This window comes from Lepisosteus platostomus, chromosome 24 (genome assembly GCF_059453375.1).
Source record: "Lepisosteus platostomus isolate fLepPlt1 chromosome 24, fLepPlt1.hap1, whole genome shotgun sequence".
Classification (NCBI taxonomy): domain Eukaryota; kingdom Metazoa; phylum Chordata; class Actinopteri; order Semionotiformes; family Lepisosteidae; genus Lepisosteus; species Lepisosteus platostomus.
Genome location: NC_142634.1, coordinates 13350613 through 13368991, shown reverse-complemented (window position 1 = coordinate 13368991; position 18379 = coordinate 13350613). Strand labels below are relative to the sequence as shown.

Genomic DNA, 18379 nt, shown 5'->3' with positions numbered 1-18379 from the left:
TCTCTGAAGCCACCCCCAAGGGATTGTGGGTAAAAGTATCCAAAGGGGACACTCCTGCACACTATCCTAGTACAAGGTACATCAGTTCAACCAGGGGAAAATCCGTACCGAAACCAGTATGAACTCCAGTCCTGTGAGCCACTTCGGCTCATGAAGGAATTTCAGAAGTTCAAACTAAAATAGTATAAGATTAAATCTTTTAATTTAAAGGCAAACGCCATTAAACTAGCATTCCGGTTCAATAAGGGCCAGTAGCTGAAGAGATGAAAAGGCAGTAGAGAAAGCACACCCCACAGGTTAGTACTGCCAAATTTAATTCTGTGGCAGTTGAACTTGAAGAATGACTTCATCTGAAATGTTCTCCATTTTTCTGCTCTCAAGCTGATTGTGCAAATGTTTTTTGAAATGACCAAAAGTCAATAAAAATAAATAATCTCTTATTTTCATACCTCTGTCATCTCCTGATAGGTTTGTTTTAGAAAACAAAAATAGTTTAAATCTAGAGATATGAAAGGCTTTGTAAAAACCCCACATGTAAAACAAGGAAGCTGGTACTGTATAAATTACTCTGGAGGTGCACTATCACATTGAGATAAACAGGAAGAGAAAAAACAAATCTCTCTTCCCTTAGAACCAAGAGCTAATATTTGCTTCATTAGTTACTCTCTGCCGAGCAGGCTGTGGTTTTTGTGCTCTGGCCGTATCTGGAGATCCTGGTGCAAGAGGGTGTCGAGTAGATGGTGTTGTGGAAGACAGGCGCTGTCAGTGCCCTGTGTGTGCGTTGGCACTGGCCTGTGTGTACGTGTGCAGAGACGCACGTGTCGCCCTCACCACCCCCCCACCCCTGTGTCGCGCGTGCCTGACAGCCCGTCTGAACCGCGGAGTGCAAATGAAAAGAACTTTTACCTCTGCAGGGGAAGAGAGCTCAATCTAATTCAGGCCCCATTGCCTGCAGAAACAACTCCTGCAATTACAGAGGCAAGCCTTCCTCTCCCATTACTGAGACATGGCAGGAGGAGGAGAGAAAATCGAGGGGGTCTGCTGGGCGAGACACTGGGCCATTTGTCCCACTTTTGTGTCAGATGGCTTCTTTTGTAATTAAATTGTTAAAGTGGCTTTGTCACATCTTTTGGGTATGCTGTTCAAACTCAGATGAAGAAAGGCAAAACCCCTAGCCTAACAAATACTCCACCACAGTTCTATTGAGAAACAAATGTGAAAATGTGTTCATTTTAGTCAGGAGGCATTATTATTGATCTAAAATAACAGGCCATTAAGTTTAAATCTAGATTGGCTTTAATGTTTAATGTTTAATGTTTTATTATTTAAATAAGTTAAAATAAAAGGAGGTGAATTGAATCAGCTTTGCCCGTTTCATAGCTAGTTGCTATTTGATTTGAGGATCTCATCCAGCTGTTGCTTTACAAAAAAGCCTGGAGATCAGTTCCAACAACATAGCTAAGTTGCTTGTTCCACACCCCCACAACCCTTTGTGTAAAGAATTCCCTCAATTAGCTTCTGAATTAAAATTGGAGTTTTGAACATTTTGAACATTATAATGAATTACAAACACGGGTTCCACAGAACTGTTCACAGCGGGGAGTTGCTAGTTTTTTTTGGCATTAAGCTTTTGTTCATCTGCACCCGTTAATGCAGCTGGGCATTTTACTGAAAGATAAAGTTCACGAGCATAACGGTGGTGTCTCACCTGGGATTAGAGCCTACAACAGTTCCAGGTCCTTCCAGTTAGGAGTCTTGAATTCTAGCTAACTAAACACCTCTTTTCTTTAGGGCTCTACCTGCACGGTGAGCAATCACATACTTCTTAACTTGCTGTCGGCATGAATTTAAAGAGATTTTGTGGCCCTACTGATGCCAGGCACAAATCCTTAGTCATTTTCTGTAGTGTCTGCAACTGTGATGCTCTTACACTTTTCTGCTTTTGTCAGTTGTAAATTGGTACGGATCACTCTTTTTCGAGTTATCAAGAGGAGCTGACAAAACGCAGAAAAAACGAAGCGGGGAATGTTGGAACAGGAGGCTCAAACTGGCTGGCGTACTCTTCAGGAATTGAGAGTGAATTTGCAGAGCCAGGGAGTCTGCTCATGATGTTGAAAAGCGTGATGAGTAGGGTAAAGCTACTGTGGGTAACAGCGGGAAATTACCCAGAGCGAATTGTTCAGCACCGCGGGTTTCAGCGCCACAGGAATGTGAGTGGCAGGAGGTGAGCTTCGGAAGGCCAGCCCAGTCTGCGCAGGAGGCTGAGTGACCGTCCTGGCATGACCAAGCGTGCTGCACTGCCCCAGCTCTTACTGAAGCTCCTGTGTCCTCACAGGGAGGAGAGGAAGGACCCCCTGTCAGCACTGGCTCGGGAGTACGGCGGATCCAAGAGGAACGCGCTGCTCAAGTGGTGCCAGAAGAAGACCGAGGGATACCAGGTAAGCCAGCTGCATCACGCGGACGACTTTCCAACACGCAATCTCAAAGGCCCTTCAGGCAGGAGGCCAGCCTCTTCAGTCGTGAGCAAAACCTGCTCGCTTGCTGCCCTACTGGGCTTCTGGATTCCTCGTTATTTTTTTAAAAAAAGTTTGACCTATTAGGTTAGGAAACCCTCAAACACAGTGTCTGTTATTTATTCACCCAAGAGATGAACTCTCAGCCGCTTTCAGAAAGAAGGTGCTGCCGTTGCAGGCAGTTTAGTTTGTGTGTCTGATTTTTTTGTTCTTGGCCACGGCCTTCGGGTACAGGGCTGATGCAGGCACTACACTTCACCATACGGTGGTGAGCAGCTTCCGGGAAGATCTGTCGGACTGTTGTTTGTTTTTGCCACTAGCGAAGACAACAGGGACCACCTGCACTCTTCAGACTCGCTCTTGTGCGTTATGCACAAAAATAGAAACCTTCTCCTTGAGGCTGCGGCTAGTGTCTGTGCATTTAGATACTCGTAGGAACAGTTTTCTTCAGCCTCCAAAAGGCAAACTGTAGCCTTAGGAGGTAGAGTCTAGGAGCCTCCCAAGTTCTCCCAAACACAGTGTGAGCTCTGGGACCAAGGATTCCTGCCCAGGTCACTAGCTGACTTGGACTCCCGCCAAGGGTAGGGTGGGCGTAGTGAGACAGCGAGCCTCAGAGTCTTCTGGCACTTTCAGGCCGATGGCGCTGTTGGGGAGGGTGGCTCCTGTCCTCAGAATGGTGCAGAACTGCCACTTAAAACGCGCATATTGACACGTGAAATGACTGATGGACCGAAGGAGGGTTGTAGGTATCGTAGCTGCAAAAAAAAAAAAAAAACAACTTGCTTTTCCAAATAAAAAAGATCTAACCAAAATAATTGGTGATTCTTGATTTATAAAAGCTGGAATTTAGAGGCATGGAGAGTCTTAGAGCTGACAGTATTACGTGTTGGCTGACAGTAAGATTGTATTGCTTGAGAAGTAAATGCTGTATAAAAGACTGTCTTTTGAGAGGCTCTTAATTGGATCTGTACCTTTTTTCCCAAGGTGAAGGGACAGATTCATGCACATGGGTGGTGTTCCTTATCCCTTAGTGACATGAGTTATAGATAGCGCAGACTGCATTTAATTAAATATTTTATCAAACAGACACCCTCTGTCACTTCCTCGTTGAAATGTGGCTTTTGAAATAAGATTTAAGCTGCGGCTCCTGGCAGGGAGGGCTTCAGCAGTAGAGCTTAAGCTGTTTAGAGGTTACATCTTAAGTGGGAGGCTGTTCAGAGCAAATAAATTTGGGAGGCACTGAGAGAAGGCAGAGTTTAGAATTGAAATCTGACAGCCATTTTTTGTTTTTGACAAGCTGGGAAAAAATTAGAAGAGAAATCTTTCTAAATGAGATCATAAAGATTTTGATGGACAAAGGGGTGTCTTCCTCAATGCTCCAAGAATTATTTATCTTTTTTATTTTTTTGTCTCAAACAAAAGGATTTAGACCCCTAATTCACTTCGATTGTCTGAAACGCATCTCTCTCATGCATAGCCACAGTTCACCACATCTGCAGAAGATTAGTAGGTGCTAGATGCTGCCAAAGTTTCCACTTTCAGTGTTTATTCATACATGTAAATCATTTTTTTTCTCGGTTGTTTTTCTGTTGGTGCTCATTGCTCCTTGCTGTTGCTCTTGTTTGCATCTTCCACTGACCTGAGAAAGCATCTTGTGAACTATTTTTCCAAAAAGCTAAATAAACATATCCCTTTTCCATACCAGTTTAATCCAGCATATTCTAAACCTGGGCTGGCTTTGCCTTGTGCTGTAAGCTCCTCAGACGATGTTGTTACCCTACATCCCAGGAAACCAGAGACAGTCAGTTGGCTCTTATTTTAGTTCTTGCTATTGCATGCATTTCTACACTTGGTAAAAACCAAAGCTGAAATCAATCGTGAATATAGTGCTGTATCAAGGAACAGACTAGTTCAGGGAATGGCGATGCTTTAGTTAAACAGGCTATAGAAACTCTTCATCTGATAACCTGAATGTCCTTCTGATGGACTTTATCAACAACACTGTGTCCAGCATATGAAACTGTAAACTTGACTGACTGCAAGGTATTTTTTTTCTAACAGTAAATGCTAATGTAATAGAAATTTAAGAAACTTGGGTTAGTTGGTCAGTGCAGCAGATGTTAGAATTCTGGTAATAATCATTGAATGCTTCTGGGAATAAAAAAGACAGTGAAATTATAGCAACACTTTCCTGAATATTGATTTCCAGTCCTTTGTGTTGTTCACATCACTGGGGAATTCCATTCTTCTGCTGTTGAAGTCTGTCAAAGATGAATTATCAAGAGGTTGGCCAAAATGAAGGAGAGTAACTCTCCTTTCACCTTTCAGTTTTTGGATGAAGCAATGAAGCATTTGTTAAATCTGCTTGGTCATTTTAAAAGTGTTTTCAAAGTTGCGCCTGATGGTGACATAATCACTGGGCCATGTCATGATTTTTCTTGTAGTAGCATACAGTTTCACCAGCTGGTGCCAGCTTCCTGTCACAAGCTAAGGAGCTTATAGTGTCAAAGGACCAATGAGCTGTCTTCTTATGCAGTATGGAGAAGCACAAGTCGAGTCAGTAGCATTTAGCAGCTCCAGATTGACCCTTTATAACATATGAAGCTACAGTGACTGCAAAATCAAAAATTGTAAGACTTTTTCAGACCCCGTTTTGCATTGTGGTTCTATTTGTGTGATGCAAAGCTGCTGGTATACTGTTCACATTTACATTTAAGAAAGCATTATGCCAGTATCCTGTTATCCATTATCAGTAATGATGTGTTTGCCATTGACTTAGAAGGGTAAACAGACATTTTATTGCTTAATCTTTTTCTAAGCATCCAAACCCCCCCCCCTTTTTGATATACCTGTGTGTGTAAACTAACACATACCTTGTTTTATTGTTTCTTTGTTGTAATTCCCTCTACTTCAGCTTTTAAGGTAATCTGTTGCAAGACCAATCAGATTTGCCCCATTAAACTCGTTCAGTGTCAGTGTTGTTCCAGGATGTTTCAGAGATTATGGTGTTTTGTTATATGTATTTTCAAGATTTCTTCCTTGTAGAAAATTAGGCTGGCGATAACTCAAGATGGCCTAAGGGGAAGAATAATTACCCCAAGTATCTTGCAGAGATTAGTGACCACTGCGACTGGAGAAGCAGTAAGACCTTGCATTTCTTGCGTTTAATCTTGCATTTTATAGCCAGCAGTTTTATCACCCTGCGGCTCACAACTGGCAACCCACTAGAGCTCGGCAGGTGGTAGCCTGGCCAATACCTGGATGGGAGACCTCCTGGGAGAGCTGAGGTTGCTGCTGGAAGAGGCGTTAAAAGGGGCCAGTAGGGGGCGCTCGCCCTGAGGTCTGTTTCACTATTTCAGTGTAGTGACGGGTAGACTGCACTGTAAAAAAAAAATGCGCCGTCCTTCAGATGAGATGTAAAAACGAGTTCCTGCGTCTTGTGGTCATAACAAATCTCAAGAGGTTTCTTGAAATATTATTATTATTATTATTATTATTATTATTAAACAGTCAGGTACACCAGTAGAGTATGTGTGCAGTATAAGACCTACCAATTTACATATAGTGAAAATACTTGGACGTCATTGTAAACTCAATTGCTATTATTGTTAGAAGAAGTAATATTTCAGCACTTGAAAACATTGGTTTGTATCTGGAACCTCTTAGCAACAAGAACTTTTTCCTGAATGTGACAGTAATAGTAAAATAACTTTCTCTTCTCTTGTGATATGGTTGTGCTGCTAAAAGAAGGGCTTTTCCTCGACATGATTAAGATTATGTGGACACAGCATGCGATTACCTTTTTTGCTGCTGTAGAGAGATTTTTGGTATTCGATGAGGTCCCCGTTTCGAAATGGTGCCCATCGGATATTAAGTGAACTGACTTCTTTTTCTTTATTCAAAACATGAGGTGTTTTGCTTTCACAATTGTGTAAAAATCACAAATCTACACTTCATAGTACTTTATGTGAATTGAGATTTCAATAAAATGGACATAGCCACTTTTCAGTTAAACCTTTTGGTTCACCTGCCCTTTAAGTGTTTTGAAATTGATGGCTATAAATTATATTTACTTCCTATGTTTTTGCCCAATAAGAAACACTCCTTAACCCTATAGACTAAAAATGGATTCACTTAGGAGTTTTGCTTTTAAATAACCATCAGTTCGCGTTTCACCACGATGTCATTTTGAAGTGTCAATCCAGGTTCTCAAACTGACCTCAAGTTCATTCATTTTTCTAAACAGGAATTTTAATTTGGTTTTGGCCAGCTTCACTCAGCTCAGAGATGCAAAATTAGCCTCATAAAACCTGAGAAAGAAGGAGTGGTGGGGGGGAAGCAGAGTACAATTGCAGTGGAGTTCCAGGAATCTGCTTGAATTATTCACGCGCACCGTAATGAGTTCAGTATCTGTACGGGGCTCTTTGAGCAGGTCTCTCCAGTGTCACTGTCGATGGTCATTCACCCTTCTTACCACCTGCTGACCCCTAGCCCCCCCTCACTACAGGCTGGTGGGGGTGGCAGCGGGAGGGAGGGCCGGCGAGCCCCAGCTGAAGGGCGACGAGGAGTACGTGATGCTTGTCGAGTAACGTCCTGAACCCAGCAGCGTGCCCTGGGGAGCTGCTGGTAGGCCGGTGCTTGATGAGGTTGTCAAAGTAAACAATACGCATCGACGTTTTCTCATTGCTTCTTTTTATTTAACTAGTTTTTTTAACCTGGCTGCTGTTGTTGGTAATTGTTCTAGCAGACGCTTTTCCTTGTCTTTTCCTTGTGGCTCCTGTGTTCCTGGAGGTGTCCTGTCTGCTTGGTGTTCTCAAGCAATATTTCGGAGAAAAAGCACTCCCTACTATTTTGTTTACTGTGTATACATTTTAACGAATTCTTCATTAGACAAGAGCTTAGGTGGAGGTGTGCTGTCATTTTCTTCCTTGTGTTCTCGTCCCCCCTGAATTTTTGTTGCTCTTCATCACAGGTGAAATAATCTGTTTAAAAATCAGCGAAGGCGTTACATGGGCCTGTAATTGGTTTTATTTAATGTTTGTGAGGGTCCACTAGCCCCCCAGAGGGGACACTGACGTTTTCTGTTTGTTTCCCCATGACGGACGGCGATGCAGCCTCTCGTCCTTATTGAGTAGTTAATACGTTCATTATTGCGCTCGCTGTTTCCTCTCAGTGCTTCTGGACTAACTTACCTTGTTAACCTTTCGCATCAACAAGCCTCTCTTTATGGATTTTCTTTTTCCTGAACAAGCACATTATTACCTTAATAGCCCACTGAGTGGAGGCCAACTCCACAAACCCCTCCACTCCAGGCGGCCACGCCTGTCTCGCAGAGCTTGGCTTCGGCCTTGTGTGGCCGACTGACAAGGAAATGAGAAAATGAAAACCAGCCTTGCAGCTATTAAAATCGGTGAGGCTCCAGACTGCTGACAGCCCTGTTCTCGTTCAAGATCATTTTTGTTTTTTCTCCATGGTATACAACACGGTGAGCTGTACATTTTAATTCGGCCTGAAATCTGTCCATTGCTTCAGAGCCCTCAGAGGAGAAAAAGTTAATTTTGTAGGGAAAACTAGAACTGGGAAGACACAAAGTGAAAATCTCAAATAAAACCTGTGGCAGTGTTGGCCTATATAAGCCTCGCCTGTAATGACAGTTCCTTTCATGTGCCAAAAAGCACGTACTGCGACATGCTATTGTGGAGCCCTCTTCCAGCTGGAGAGACAAAGCCCATTTTGTCTTGCAGATTGAGGAAAGGTAATTGGAGATCAAGTAGTGATGCTGACAAGGATGGGGTAGGGGAAAAAGAAATTCCATTTTGTGCTCAACTTCCCGCTTACATTTCTCATTCAACACGTAGCTAGGGGTGGGGGTGTGGGGGATGAAAATGAAAACAAAAAAATTGTAAAGCTGTGTCCTGGGGTCTTTATGAAGGGGGCTCTTGGCCCTTAAGGAATACCGCCTGGCACTGCATGCAGCCATATCCAGGGTCTGCCTCTTGAATGTTATAAATGTACACAGAAACCCTAAAGTGGGCATGGTGGAGGGGGAGGCAGGGGCGGGGGGTGAGGCTGTGTAGCAATTCAATCACTAGAATCAATTATCAAAAATTCCCCAGTGTCCAAGTGATGCTTCTTTTCTTGTACAGGGAAGCTACTTCTGACTTGTAATTTTTTTTTATGTAGCAGCAGCAGGCAGTGAACCCATTGTACTTGCACGGTTATTGAAAGATTGAACAGCAACCTGGGAACCTCCTTGATTGAACACCTGTTTAACTGAATTGCAGCCACAGGGGTGTATGGAAGTAATACCTGCTTAAGCAAACAAACGTGACTGTTGAGATGTAGTGGCCTGTTGTAAGACTCCTGGTCCTAGTAACTGACACACCTGCTGGTTTTCATTCATCATTCCATCCCAACTTCATTAAATAATTGAAGCCTTACTTGATCTAAGAAGTTACTAACAATTTAATATTGACATTTTGTTTCTAGCCACAAGTGTGGGATTTAATTTCACTTACGAAACACTATGATTACAGCTCCAACAGGTTTAAGAGTTGGGGAAAAAACAGTTCGAATGAATCAGATAATTTATTATGAAGTCACTGAAGGGTATGATTGTGTAACTGAGGGCTCAGCTTGAGTAAAAGCCAAAAGGTGTGTGAGTCGCCAGGACCAGGATTGGGAACCACCGGAGGAAGGGAAGAGTTCAATCAGAACTTCAGTCCAGCTGCCCACAAATTCCAAACCCAGAATCATCTCGTGATTGGCAGATTTCCTTTGGATAGCACAGAATGCTGCAGTCATACAGGAGACATTGCCATCAGATGACGTAAGGAATTTGTTCTGGCAGGTACCTTGAAGTCTTGATCTATTCCAGGACTATATCCAAGATTGCCTGGGTGAAATCTTTTGAAGGCATTTAAAGGGGGAATATGAAGCTATAAATGCTGAAGGATAAAAAAAATGAATGGAGTCACACAAAATCGGAGGTAATGAGTCACCTGAGATTTTAACAGAAGTTGGTAGAAGATGACATCACATTAACAGAAAGGACAAAAGAAATTCTGGTGGCTGTTTTTTCTTAATGCATCCTTCTTCCACTGGTATATGGTGCTCTTTGACATATACCAAGCCGTGATTTATCAAAGACTTTATGATGCAATGAGATTCACCTGAGGACTTTGCATTAAAGTAGTGCCACACTTACACCAGATCTGACATTTGCACAGTTGCAGACGTTAAGAAATTGTTGGATTTAACTCCCATCCTAACCTGGAAGACAGGCCTCTTTCTAAAATGCATCCTTGTCACTAGGCAGAGTTAGCTACTGTACAGTATGTCTATCTGATAAGCTCTAATAAGCTTAAAACAGCAGTCAGTGTCTGTTACCTTTTAATTAAGTCAGTATTTTGAATGAGGGGACTTAGACCATTCAGTCTGCTCTAGCATTATAATTGGACAAAGAGCTAATTCATATTCATGCTCATTATTGTTCCCCAAGGAGTGTGCTTGAATCAGTGTTGTTTATCTTTTGTATTATAGACAAATGTGTTTATTTTTACTATTGAAATATTTGTTCCAATATGTTGGGTGTTCCTCTGGAAATGGCAGGTAAGTCTCATCATGGAGTTAGTTTCCCAGTAAAAGGCATCGTAATTCTGATTCGCACCCTTGCAGTACAGCTTGACAGACTAGTTTTGGTTGCAGATGAGATGTGGAGCTTTGCTTTGTGTGGTTATTCCAGTTCTCACTGAGGCCGAGATCATTCCGCACCTTGCTGTGAAGTGAGCTGGTGTCCGTTGTTTCTCCTCCCGCCGGCTGGATCTGTGTTCGTGAGACCCCTGTTGAGGTGGTGAATACCGACCAAAAAACCCCAACTTGGTAGAGTGCAATCGAGCCCTTTTCAACCCTCTGGAAGACTGACATTTGAATGGGATGTGGCTGCTTTTCCTGGAATTGAAGATTCTGGCAAGGGGCTGTAGATGGAATTTGGAAAGTCCAGCACATGATTAAATTCCAACTTTATTAAGATGAGGTTGTTGTGGGAAGCACTGGGTATACATTTCAACCATGCTTTTTAATGAGAAAAAAATGGTTTGAATGAAGAAATGTTTTACACTTTCGCTTGTGGAACGTGCTTACTGAACTCACTTGTAACCTCAGTAGAAAATTGTTTAAAATAACTCTGGTAGTGTGAAAATATGTCATTGTACTGCCACACTTTCAAGCAAGTTGACAGGTGTTTTGCCCAGTATATTTTGTTTATTCATCACCAATCAAGGGCTACATTCCTATTTTCAGACATAATTACAAAAGTTTAATTTAAAAGATAGTAATGTTTTTATGGTAGATCACTTGGTTTTGGAAACATTTATGGTAGTTTTGCAGTTTAAAAATGAAATGAGTTATGGTTTAGTGTGATTCTTTATAGTATATTTCCTTTTATCCATAAACTAATCTAATCTATTTTGCTGAATAGCCTGAAGGTTTCATGGCAGAAACGTTGATTCCTTATCTATTACATATACTGTAATATACAATGCTTTTTTCCAGGAGTGTCAGAAAACTGTTGCAAATATTTCAGTAGCAAACAGACTGTCTTTGATCATAGTGTACTGTGTGCGCCAACTCTTTCAGGAATGAGACAGAGGCCTTCATGTCCTGATATGATTACTGTCCAGTGCCCAAAGTTATCAAAGGATTATCAAAATTGTTCTGGCTGTTGGGTTGTATACTGGTGGCTGTGCCGTTTTAGTGAGTGTGTTCTGATATAGCTCATATTTAACTGTCAGATGTGTTTCTGTGTGTACATGCAATCTCCATCACTGAAGAAGCAAAAACATTTTTATTGTTAGTTTTTATGTGGGATTGGGAGGAACTGTGCATAAAAAGATATACAGTAACTCTGCGTGCAGTGACATTAATGGTGTCATGCAGATAAACCTGTACTATGTGTAGAAATGGTTGTAGAATTATTGAAAGCTTTAATCTTGTGTAGATGTTTCGTTTAACAGTTCCTGTGTGAATTTTATTTGGAATCGTTTCATCATTGAGTTTTTTTTGTTATGGTTGCCATTTGGGTTTGGTGTAATAGATAGCTGTCAGAATGTGCCTCAGTGTGGGTGTAAATGGTATTTCTACCTGGCTGTTGCTCATTATTGTACAGTTCCTCTTAGAATTGGCCGATTCATATATAATGTACTCTATTTTTACCATGCTCATAAACTGTTGACAAGTCTGCTACCATTATGTAGATCACTTTGTCCTGAAATGTATGAAGTTTACGTGCAGGGAACAGTTGCGATTTCTACAGTGTGTAGCCTTGATGTTAATAAAACAGCACGTTTTGGGTTAAGAGCAAAAGGGAAAATCACGTACTTGTTAATAGAGATTAAACATTTGGTAAAACATTTATAACAAGTCACTGGATGCCCAGTAAGTCTCTGAAAAGGTTATGCTGCCTCATGCAGAGTGAGAAGGGTAAGAATTATATGTGAGAATTGTAAGGTGGAAGACCTTTTCTCTGCGACATCTCCTATTATTGTCCTCAACTGATTAAGGAGAAGAGGCGCTGTATTTCTCAGTGCCGTGTTTTCTCGATACAAAGAGGTGCTGTCTCCAGTTAATCAAGGCAGGTGCTTTTCTTGACACCTGCTTTCTACCTTCATATGGTGACTTTTAGTCTTTCAGTTGCCTGGCAACGTTGACAGTGATGTAGACCAAGACCATTCAGCACTTGAATCACCCGATATATCTCTGTTCACATGCTCATTTAATGTGCAGAGTATTGCATGCAGGTAGCACCATCAAAAAACTATGGGTATTTGAGAACTTGAAAAAGACTTAGGTGTCTTTGTGATACACTTTTTATGTGAGGAACATAATGAGTGAAAATTGCATTGGATTCGCAAACATTTTGAGCTACTGTCTGAAGTTGCTTTGGGACCTGTAGCAACTGTGGAAAGAGGATAGATATTGTATTTATCTCCAAGCCCTCACATCTGAAAGACGGACTCCAGTGTTCTCCATTTTATTCAGTTTAGCACCACTGGGCTACTATCAGACATTATTATGTTTGCATTATAACCAAAACTAGACTGCAAAGAGGTTATAACTTGAATTGTAAGCCTTGATTTATAAATTATTGGATTTAAGAATATCTCTGACGTGAGTGTTTAATCTTGAAAAATGTGACAGATGTAATATATAGTCTACTGTAAGGTTTTTTCCTCTGTTGTATTAGTGTTTACATCATTTAACTGAAAAAACTTCTTGTTGGGAGAAGAGTTGGAAGCTTACTTTCAGAAAGATGACCTTTCAAGGTAATCTAAAAAAAGGTGTCGTGCTTGGGCTTATGTAAGCCATTTTAATTTATGATGGGGAACGCTTAGGTCTCTCAAACTTGGGTCCCAAAGCACTTCCACACCTGCACGGTGAAACTGCAATTTCAGAGCCCTGTAGCTGCTTCAAGCTAAAATTCAGACTCACGCTGTATTCCAGGTCTTTCCCCATCTGTCTCCCTGTATTCCAGGTCTTTTAAATCAGGGCTCCATTTTGTATCATAAGATCAGTTTCTGTAACAATGTAACTCAGGTCAGACATGTTAAAGAAGCCTTATTGCTTTTATGATGCCGGATGCAATCTTACTAATTCACTTCTTTTATGTTGCTATACTCCTATATTTCAGGTTATACCAAAAATAGGTAATAAAAAGACAAAATACTGCTAGAGCTCAAGTACAGAAATTAGGTTATCTAGCTTGTTCTGGCTGACTTTTCAGAGAACAATATTCTTAAGTGCTGATTTTTTTCACCCATGTTGAAATTGTTAATTAATTATATTTTTGTTAGTGTCTGCATCATCTCTATTGCATGCATTTTTTAAATTAATCTCCAATTTTGCATCTTGTTAAATGCGCCTCCTGTTCTTTTGAAGAAGGAGAAGCAAACCGTTCATTTAGGAAATCCAAGAAAATATTATTTTAAACTTAGTACCTCTCAGATTCAATTTCCAAAATATATGTGACAATTTCCAGTTCTTTGGTGGTGGTTTTTGTACAAAAGCTCTGGGAGGTTTTCAAACTAACAGTGAGAAAATGCTGTTTATTTCTGCAGGCTCTCTACCTGTACTGAATAGAAAAGTTATCTCAGTGGGCACTGATGTGTTTTGCTAATCAAGCAAGTCCTGCCTGATCGGAGAGTGAATATTTAGTTTGTAGGTGGCAGAAATCATTCCTCTTTTATAATAAGGATGGTCTACATCAAATAAACCTTCTACAGAATTGTAATACAACAGATTGTGGTTTCCATGGGAAAGTATTTTCCCAACTTGTCTTCATTTACAGCACCTCTCCCTATCAACTCTTACAAATTCTCAGTCAGCGACACACTGTACACGTAGCCATTTCTCTTTAATTGTTTCCGAATACCTTACTTCATTTCCTCTCCGTTGCTGATGCAAAGGCCAGCGTGACAGATTTATAATTTCCCCTTGAGCTTTTCCCTCCCGGCTCCATCCTCTGCTTTTGACCAAGCGTCTTGAGGACACATGTTGAAGAGCCCCGAACCCCTTGTGACTGCGAGGTCTCGCCGTCCTCTTACTGATAATGGAGAGCATCTGCCCCCTTCTTCCCTAACTCAAAACTCCTGTAGTCAAAACGGTGTTTGTTCGCCCTGCCTGGGTCAAGATACAAGAGTTTTGGTCTTAGCCATAGGGCTGTAATGGTAATAAAAACCAGATCCAGCGCATAAAGACTTAGATTTATGCTGTTATTCCTGTGAAATAAATAACAATGACATATAATTCAATATTCTTTGGTGCTTCTAGGTTGATTCTGTCCCTTGAGAAAACATATTTTCTTTGTCATCATCACAACTTATAATGCACCTCAGTAGTCGCACAGGCCTTGTCCTGGATACCCCCCCTGAGCTGCAGCCCTGAATGAAACGGTAATTCAGTTACTGAGATGGTGGGTCCTGAGCTCTTGTGGGAATGTAAAACATGGCTGGCTGTGGAGATGTCAAATCAAAGAAGGACTCCAGAGGAGAGTTCGAACGAACAGTGCAGAAACAAAATGAAAGAAACTGGAATTCCTGGCACTAGAGTACAATAATTCTTCCCCGTTCCTTGAATTCTTAGCCTCTGTCTGGTTAGAATTCTGAAACAGAGGATTGTTTTTCAGAGGGTCAGATGTTTCACCGGCTCAAAGAACAAAGGAGGTGTTCTTTTTCACTTTGGAATTCCCACTTTATTTTATTTTTGGAGTTAATGGTTTTTTATTCAATTTTCCAAATATAGCAGATTAAAAAAAAAAGTTAAAAGTGAGAGCTCAGGCATTAAAAAAAGAAGAAAGGAAGGTAATGAAGTACCTTTTTTAAGATAAGAATGGGAATCGGACCATCCTGCCATGGTTTTGCTCTGGTGAAATGTAATCTACAGTAGCCGTGTTGGTCTCCTCAAGACTGATTTCTGCACAACATTAAAATATTGGTGTTTCTCCATGGAGTTAGGTCTTCCAGCAAATGTCATGCCTGAAGGTGGTAATTTGGACATTGAGAGGGTACTTATCTCCCCCCAGTTTGAAGAGAAACATGAGAGCAGACCTCATGTACTGTATGTCCAAAACATTTAACATTTGACGTCCTGGTGCCTACAGGAGAGTTTCCATTGATCAGCAGAGCTGTGTGGTTGAGGGTTCTTGCACATTTTGAGTTAATGCTGCGTGGTATGCAGAGAATACAGTAACGCTCAATCTCGATACAGGCTGGGTAGACCATCACTGTTTGGTTAGACCCAGTCACTGGTCATCAGTGACGTACTGTACTGTAGGTGAAACTGGTGATGGGGCTGTAGCCCTCAACCCACTCTTCACTGTTTCTGACCACTCTGGACAACACATGCTGAATAGATATCATTTCATCCGGGTTTCCTCCAGATGAAAGTGGATTTAAACTGTGATCATCCTGAATGAAAATCAGATGTCTTTTTTCTTCTTTTGAAGCATGCAAATTTTATTTTCACATCTGCCACTCTGCATTGCATCACAGAGTTTGTGTGCATGTTACTGGTTACCATAGCAGCATAAATCTCTTCTGCGGTTAGTATTTTCACATGTTTTCAGGAAACCAGGGTAGCCATCTCCAACGCAAAACATACACTTTCTCACTGGGGAGACCACATCAGAGATCTGCATGGCAGCTCAGTAATCTCCCTGTTAAAACACCATCTGACTCCAGCCAGTTTTAAATAAGCACTCGCCGACTGCATCAGTGACTCAGCAGGAAAAGCTGTGTCTGTTATTTTTTTTCTGACCTGCGAGAGCGCGCTTAGAACAATACCAGATTAAAAGGTTAGAAATGAACTGTGTCAAGAATCCCCTTAAAGAAAGCCTAAAAATTAGGGTTTACCTGCCGGGTTTTGGGAGGCAGGAGGCCTGCCTAGATGATAGCTAGAGATCAGTTATAGAGCGATGAGGAAATGGACATTGAGAGTGGCAATCGATGAGGAAGTAATGAGCCAAAATTAAACTTCAGAGGAAGGTGCCTGTGTGTGTGGACGGGTATCTTAAAAATGCACTGGTCTTCATCCAGCAACTGGCTGTATTTCCTGCCTCTGATTCAGGGCTGTGCTATTCTTATTCCGCCCCCCCTCCAACATCTGTGAATCGCTGTTCCTGCTCTGGCCGGACAAAGCCGTTTCCGATGGCAACGGAACCCTTTTGGAGCCCCGAGCGCCCCCTGCCTCGGACTGTGAGCGCAGGCACGTAGGTTGCAGGCTCTGCAGAGGTGGGGCCGCGGCCACTGGGAGGCTGTCTTCTTCAGGGACAAGGAGAGGAAGCAGACCAGAAAGAAGGGGGGGGTTGCTTGTTGTTTTTGTGCTGAACTTGACCGGGAATAAATCTTCTCCAGGCGACGATTTCTCATGCTGCATGAACTTCTGAGAATTTGGGGGGGGGGTAATATTGATTTGTTTTTAAGTGGTGTTGACCCTGTGGTTTACCGGGTTAGTTTTCAGCTTTTGCCGCCCCTGAAGGATCTCACAGGGCTTTGTGGGAATGCTTTGGGATATAATTCCAAAGGAGGTGGTTAGAAAGGTCTTTTTTTTTTTTTTTTTTGTCCCAGTTATTGTAAATGTAAAACGGTGAACTATCACAATACAGTGATGGCACCTATTGAAACACTTTCCGGCACAGTGGGCATATATCATCTGTAGCATCAACCTTCAGTACGTCATGCTTTGCAGAACAACATTAGTTATTTTTTGCTCTAGTCGTCTTTGAAATTTGTATGTCCAGTGGGTACTGGGGTTCTGTCTAGGTGTCTTCAGTTTAGAGCAGAAGGACTCATTCAGCCCTTCTAGGTTTTTTGGTAGTTAGTAGTTCATTGACCCAAGGCTCTCTCATCCAGCTTCAAAACCATGGCTGGGTAACTCGTTTCACACTCCCACCACCCTTTGGGTAAAGTGGCTCCTGTTTTGGGTTTTTAGTGCACTTCAGCAGTGTCCATTTCTACCTTCTGGCTCGTGTATCACTGTTCATTCTGAAGAAGCCTGCTGGATTGATACCTTTTCTGGGATTCTGCCTTGAAGGTTAATCAATCTAAAACCTGTTTCTGTCGTGTCCTGGCAGCCTGTCATCGAGCTGCAGCACGTCTCGCTGTGAGGCCCACTAACACACAACCCCCCGCTCCTCAGATTGACTTGTTTTACATGATCAGCAAATTCAAATACCGGGGGGAAAATCTGCTAAAAAGAGCACATTGTGCTGTGAAGACTCACCCTTGCATTGTTTTGTTGCAGGATACTATTCTGATAAGACGGAAAAAGAAACGGTTATTTTGAGGCTGAGAACACAAGGGTGAGAGGGTCTGGTGGTCTGAGACGGGACCAAATCGAAGCCTCTCGTGATCCAGCGGCTTGGGCTGAGTTTATTCCCAGGCTCGTGCTGGTCTGTTGGTAGCGGCTTAGTTTTCCGAGAATCTCAGCCAGCTGCTTTTCGGATGAGGTTGAGACAGGAACTAATGCAGTTAGGTGGTTTTTTTTTTCCAAATGCCCCTAACTTCTTTATGTAAAGAAGTGCCTCTCTTTCTGCACGTGTGTGGTACAGTGTGCCATTCAGCCAGTGGAGAATGGGTGGAGGCTGCAGGGCAGATGGGCATGAGCATAAAGGTGTGTGTTAACATGAAGATACAGACTTGTGTCTTTAAAGTGGCACCTTCCATCCAAAAAGCCTACATACTGTACTCACCTGTTGTCTTTGCTGTTTAATCGTGCTCAGCTTTCAAATGACATAAAACAATGCCTGTTTATGACATGTTTATGACATACCTGTAAACATACAGTATTTGCTTAATTGTCTGCTGCAATAAAAGACAGTTTGTGGGGAGGAGCTGAGTTATTGCAGTGCGACAGAAAAGGTTGTCAGGTTATTTCAGGCTCCAGGAAGATGAGCCACAGTGGGATAAGCAGTTTGTCTACCTTTAACCCTCAGCTTTCTGGAATTGGGAACACAAAGCACAAAGAACACAAAGCATGATCCTGCGTCTGAGATCAATAAAACCTTGGTTTGGGACAGCCCGATCAAGCCTAGATTGTATTTTGAGTCGTGTTTTGTATTAGCTGTCCATCCATTATCAGAAAGCTTATTTGTCTTCTCAGTTTGGAGTCAAGGGATGCAAGTTGTGACCATGTCCTTGATGGGATTTGAGCCAATTGAAATAAGACTTGGTCAAGTATTTAGAAGAAAATTCCTAAAGAACTGTCTATTCTCCTTTTATTATGGGGGTGATCACATGCTTTGTCTAATGTTTTTCCATGCAACCTACCAGAAGAGTTCTGCAGAGTCAAACCAACAGTCCAGTCGGATTATC

At 41.9% G+C, this 18379-nt stretch overlaps 1 protein-coding gene across 5 annotated transcripts in view; it reads left to right on the top strand.

Moving 5' to 3' along the window:
• The window catches only part of specc1la (sperm antigen with calponin homology and coiled-coil domains 1-like a), a 73115-nt gene that overhangs the window by 45949 nt on the left and 8787 nt on the right, over positions 1 to 18379 (top strand). For all 5 annotated transcript variants that reach the window (XM_088618607.1, XM_088618604.1, XM_088618605.1 and 2 more), the window contains one exon: positions 2336 to 2438. In XM_088618607.1, coding sequence (XP_088474733.1) covers positions 2336 to 2438 — 103 coding nt within the window. The remainder of the gene's footprint in view (positions 1 to 2335; positions 2439 to 18379) is intronic.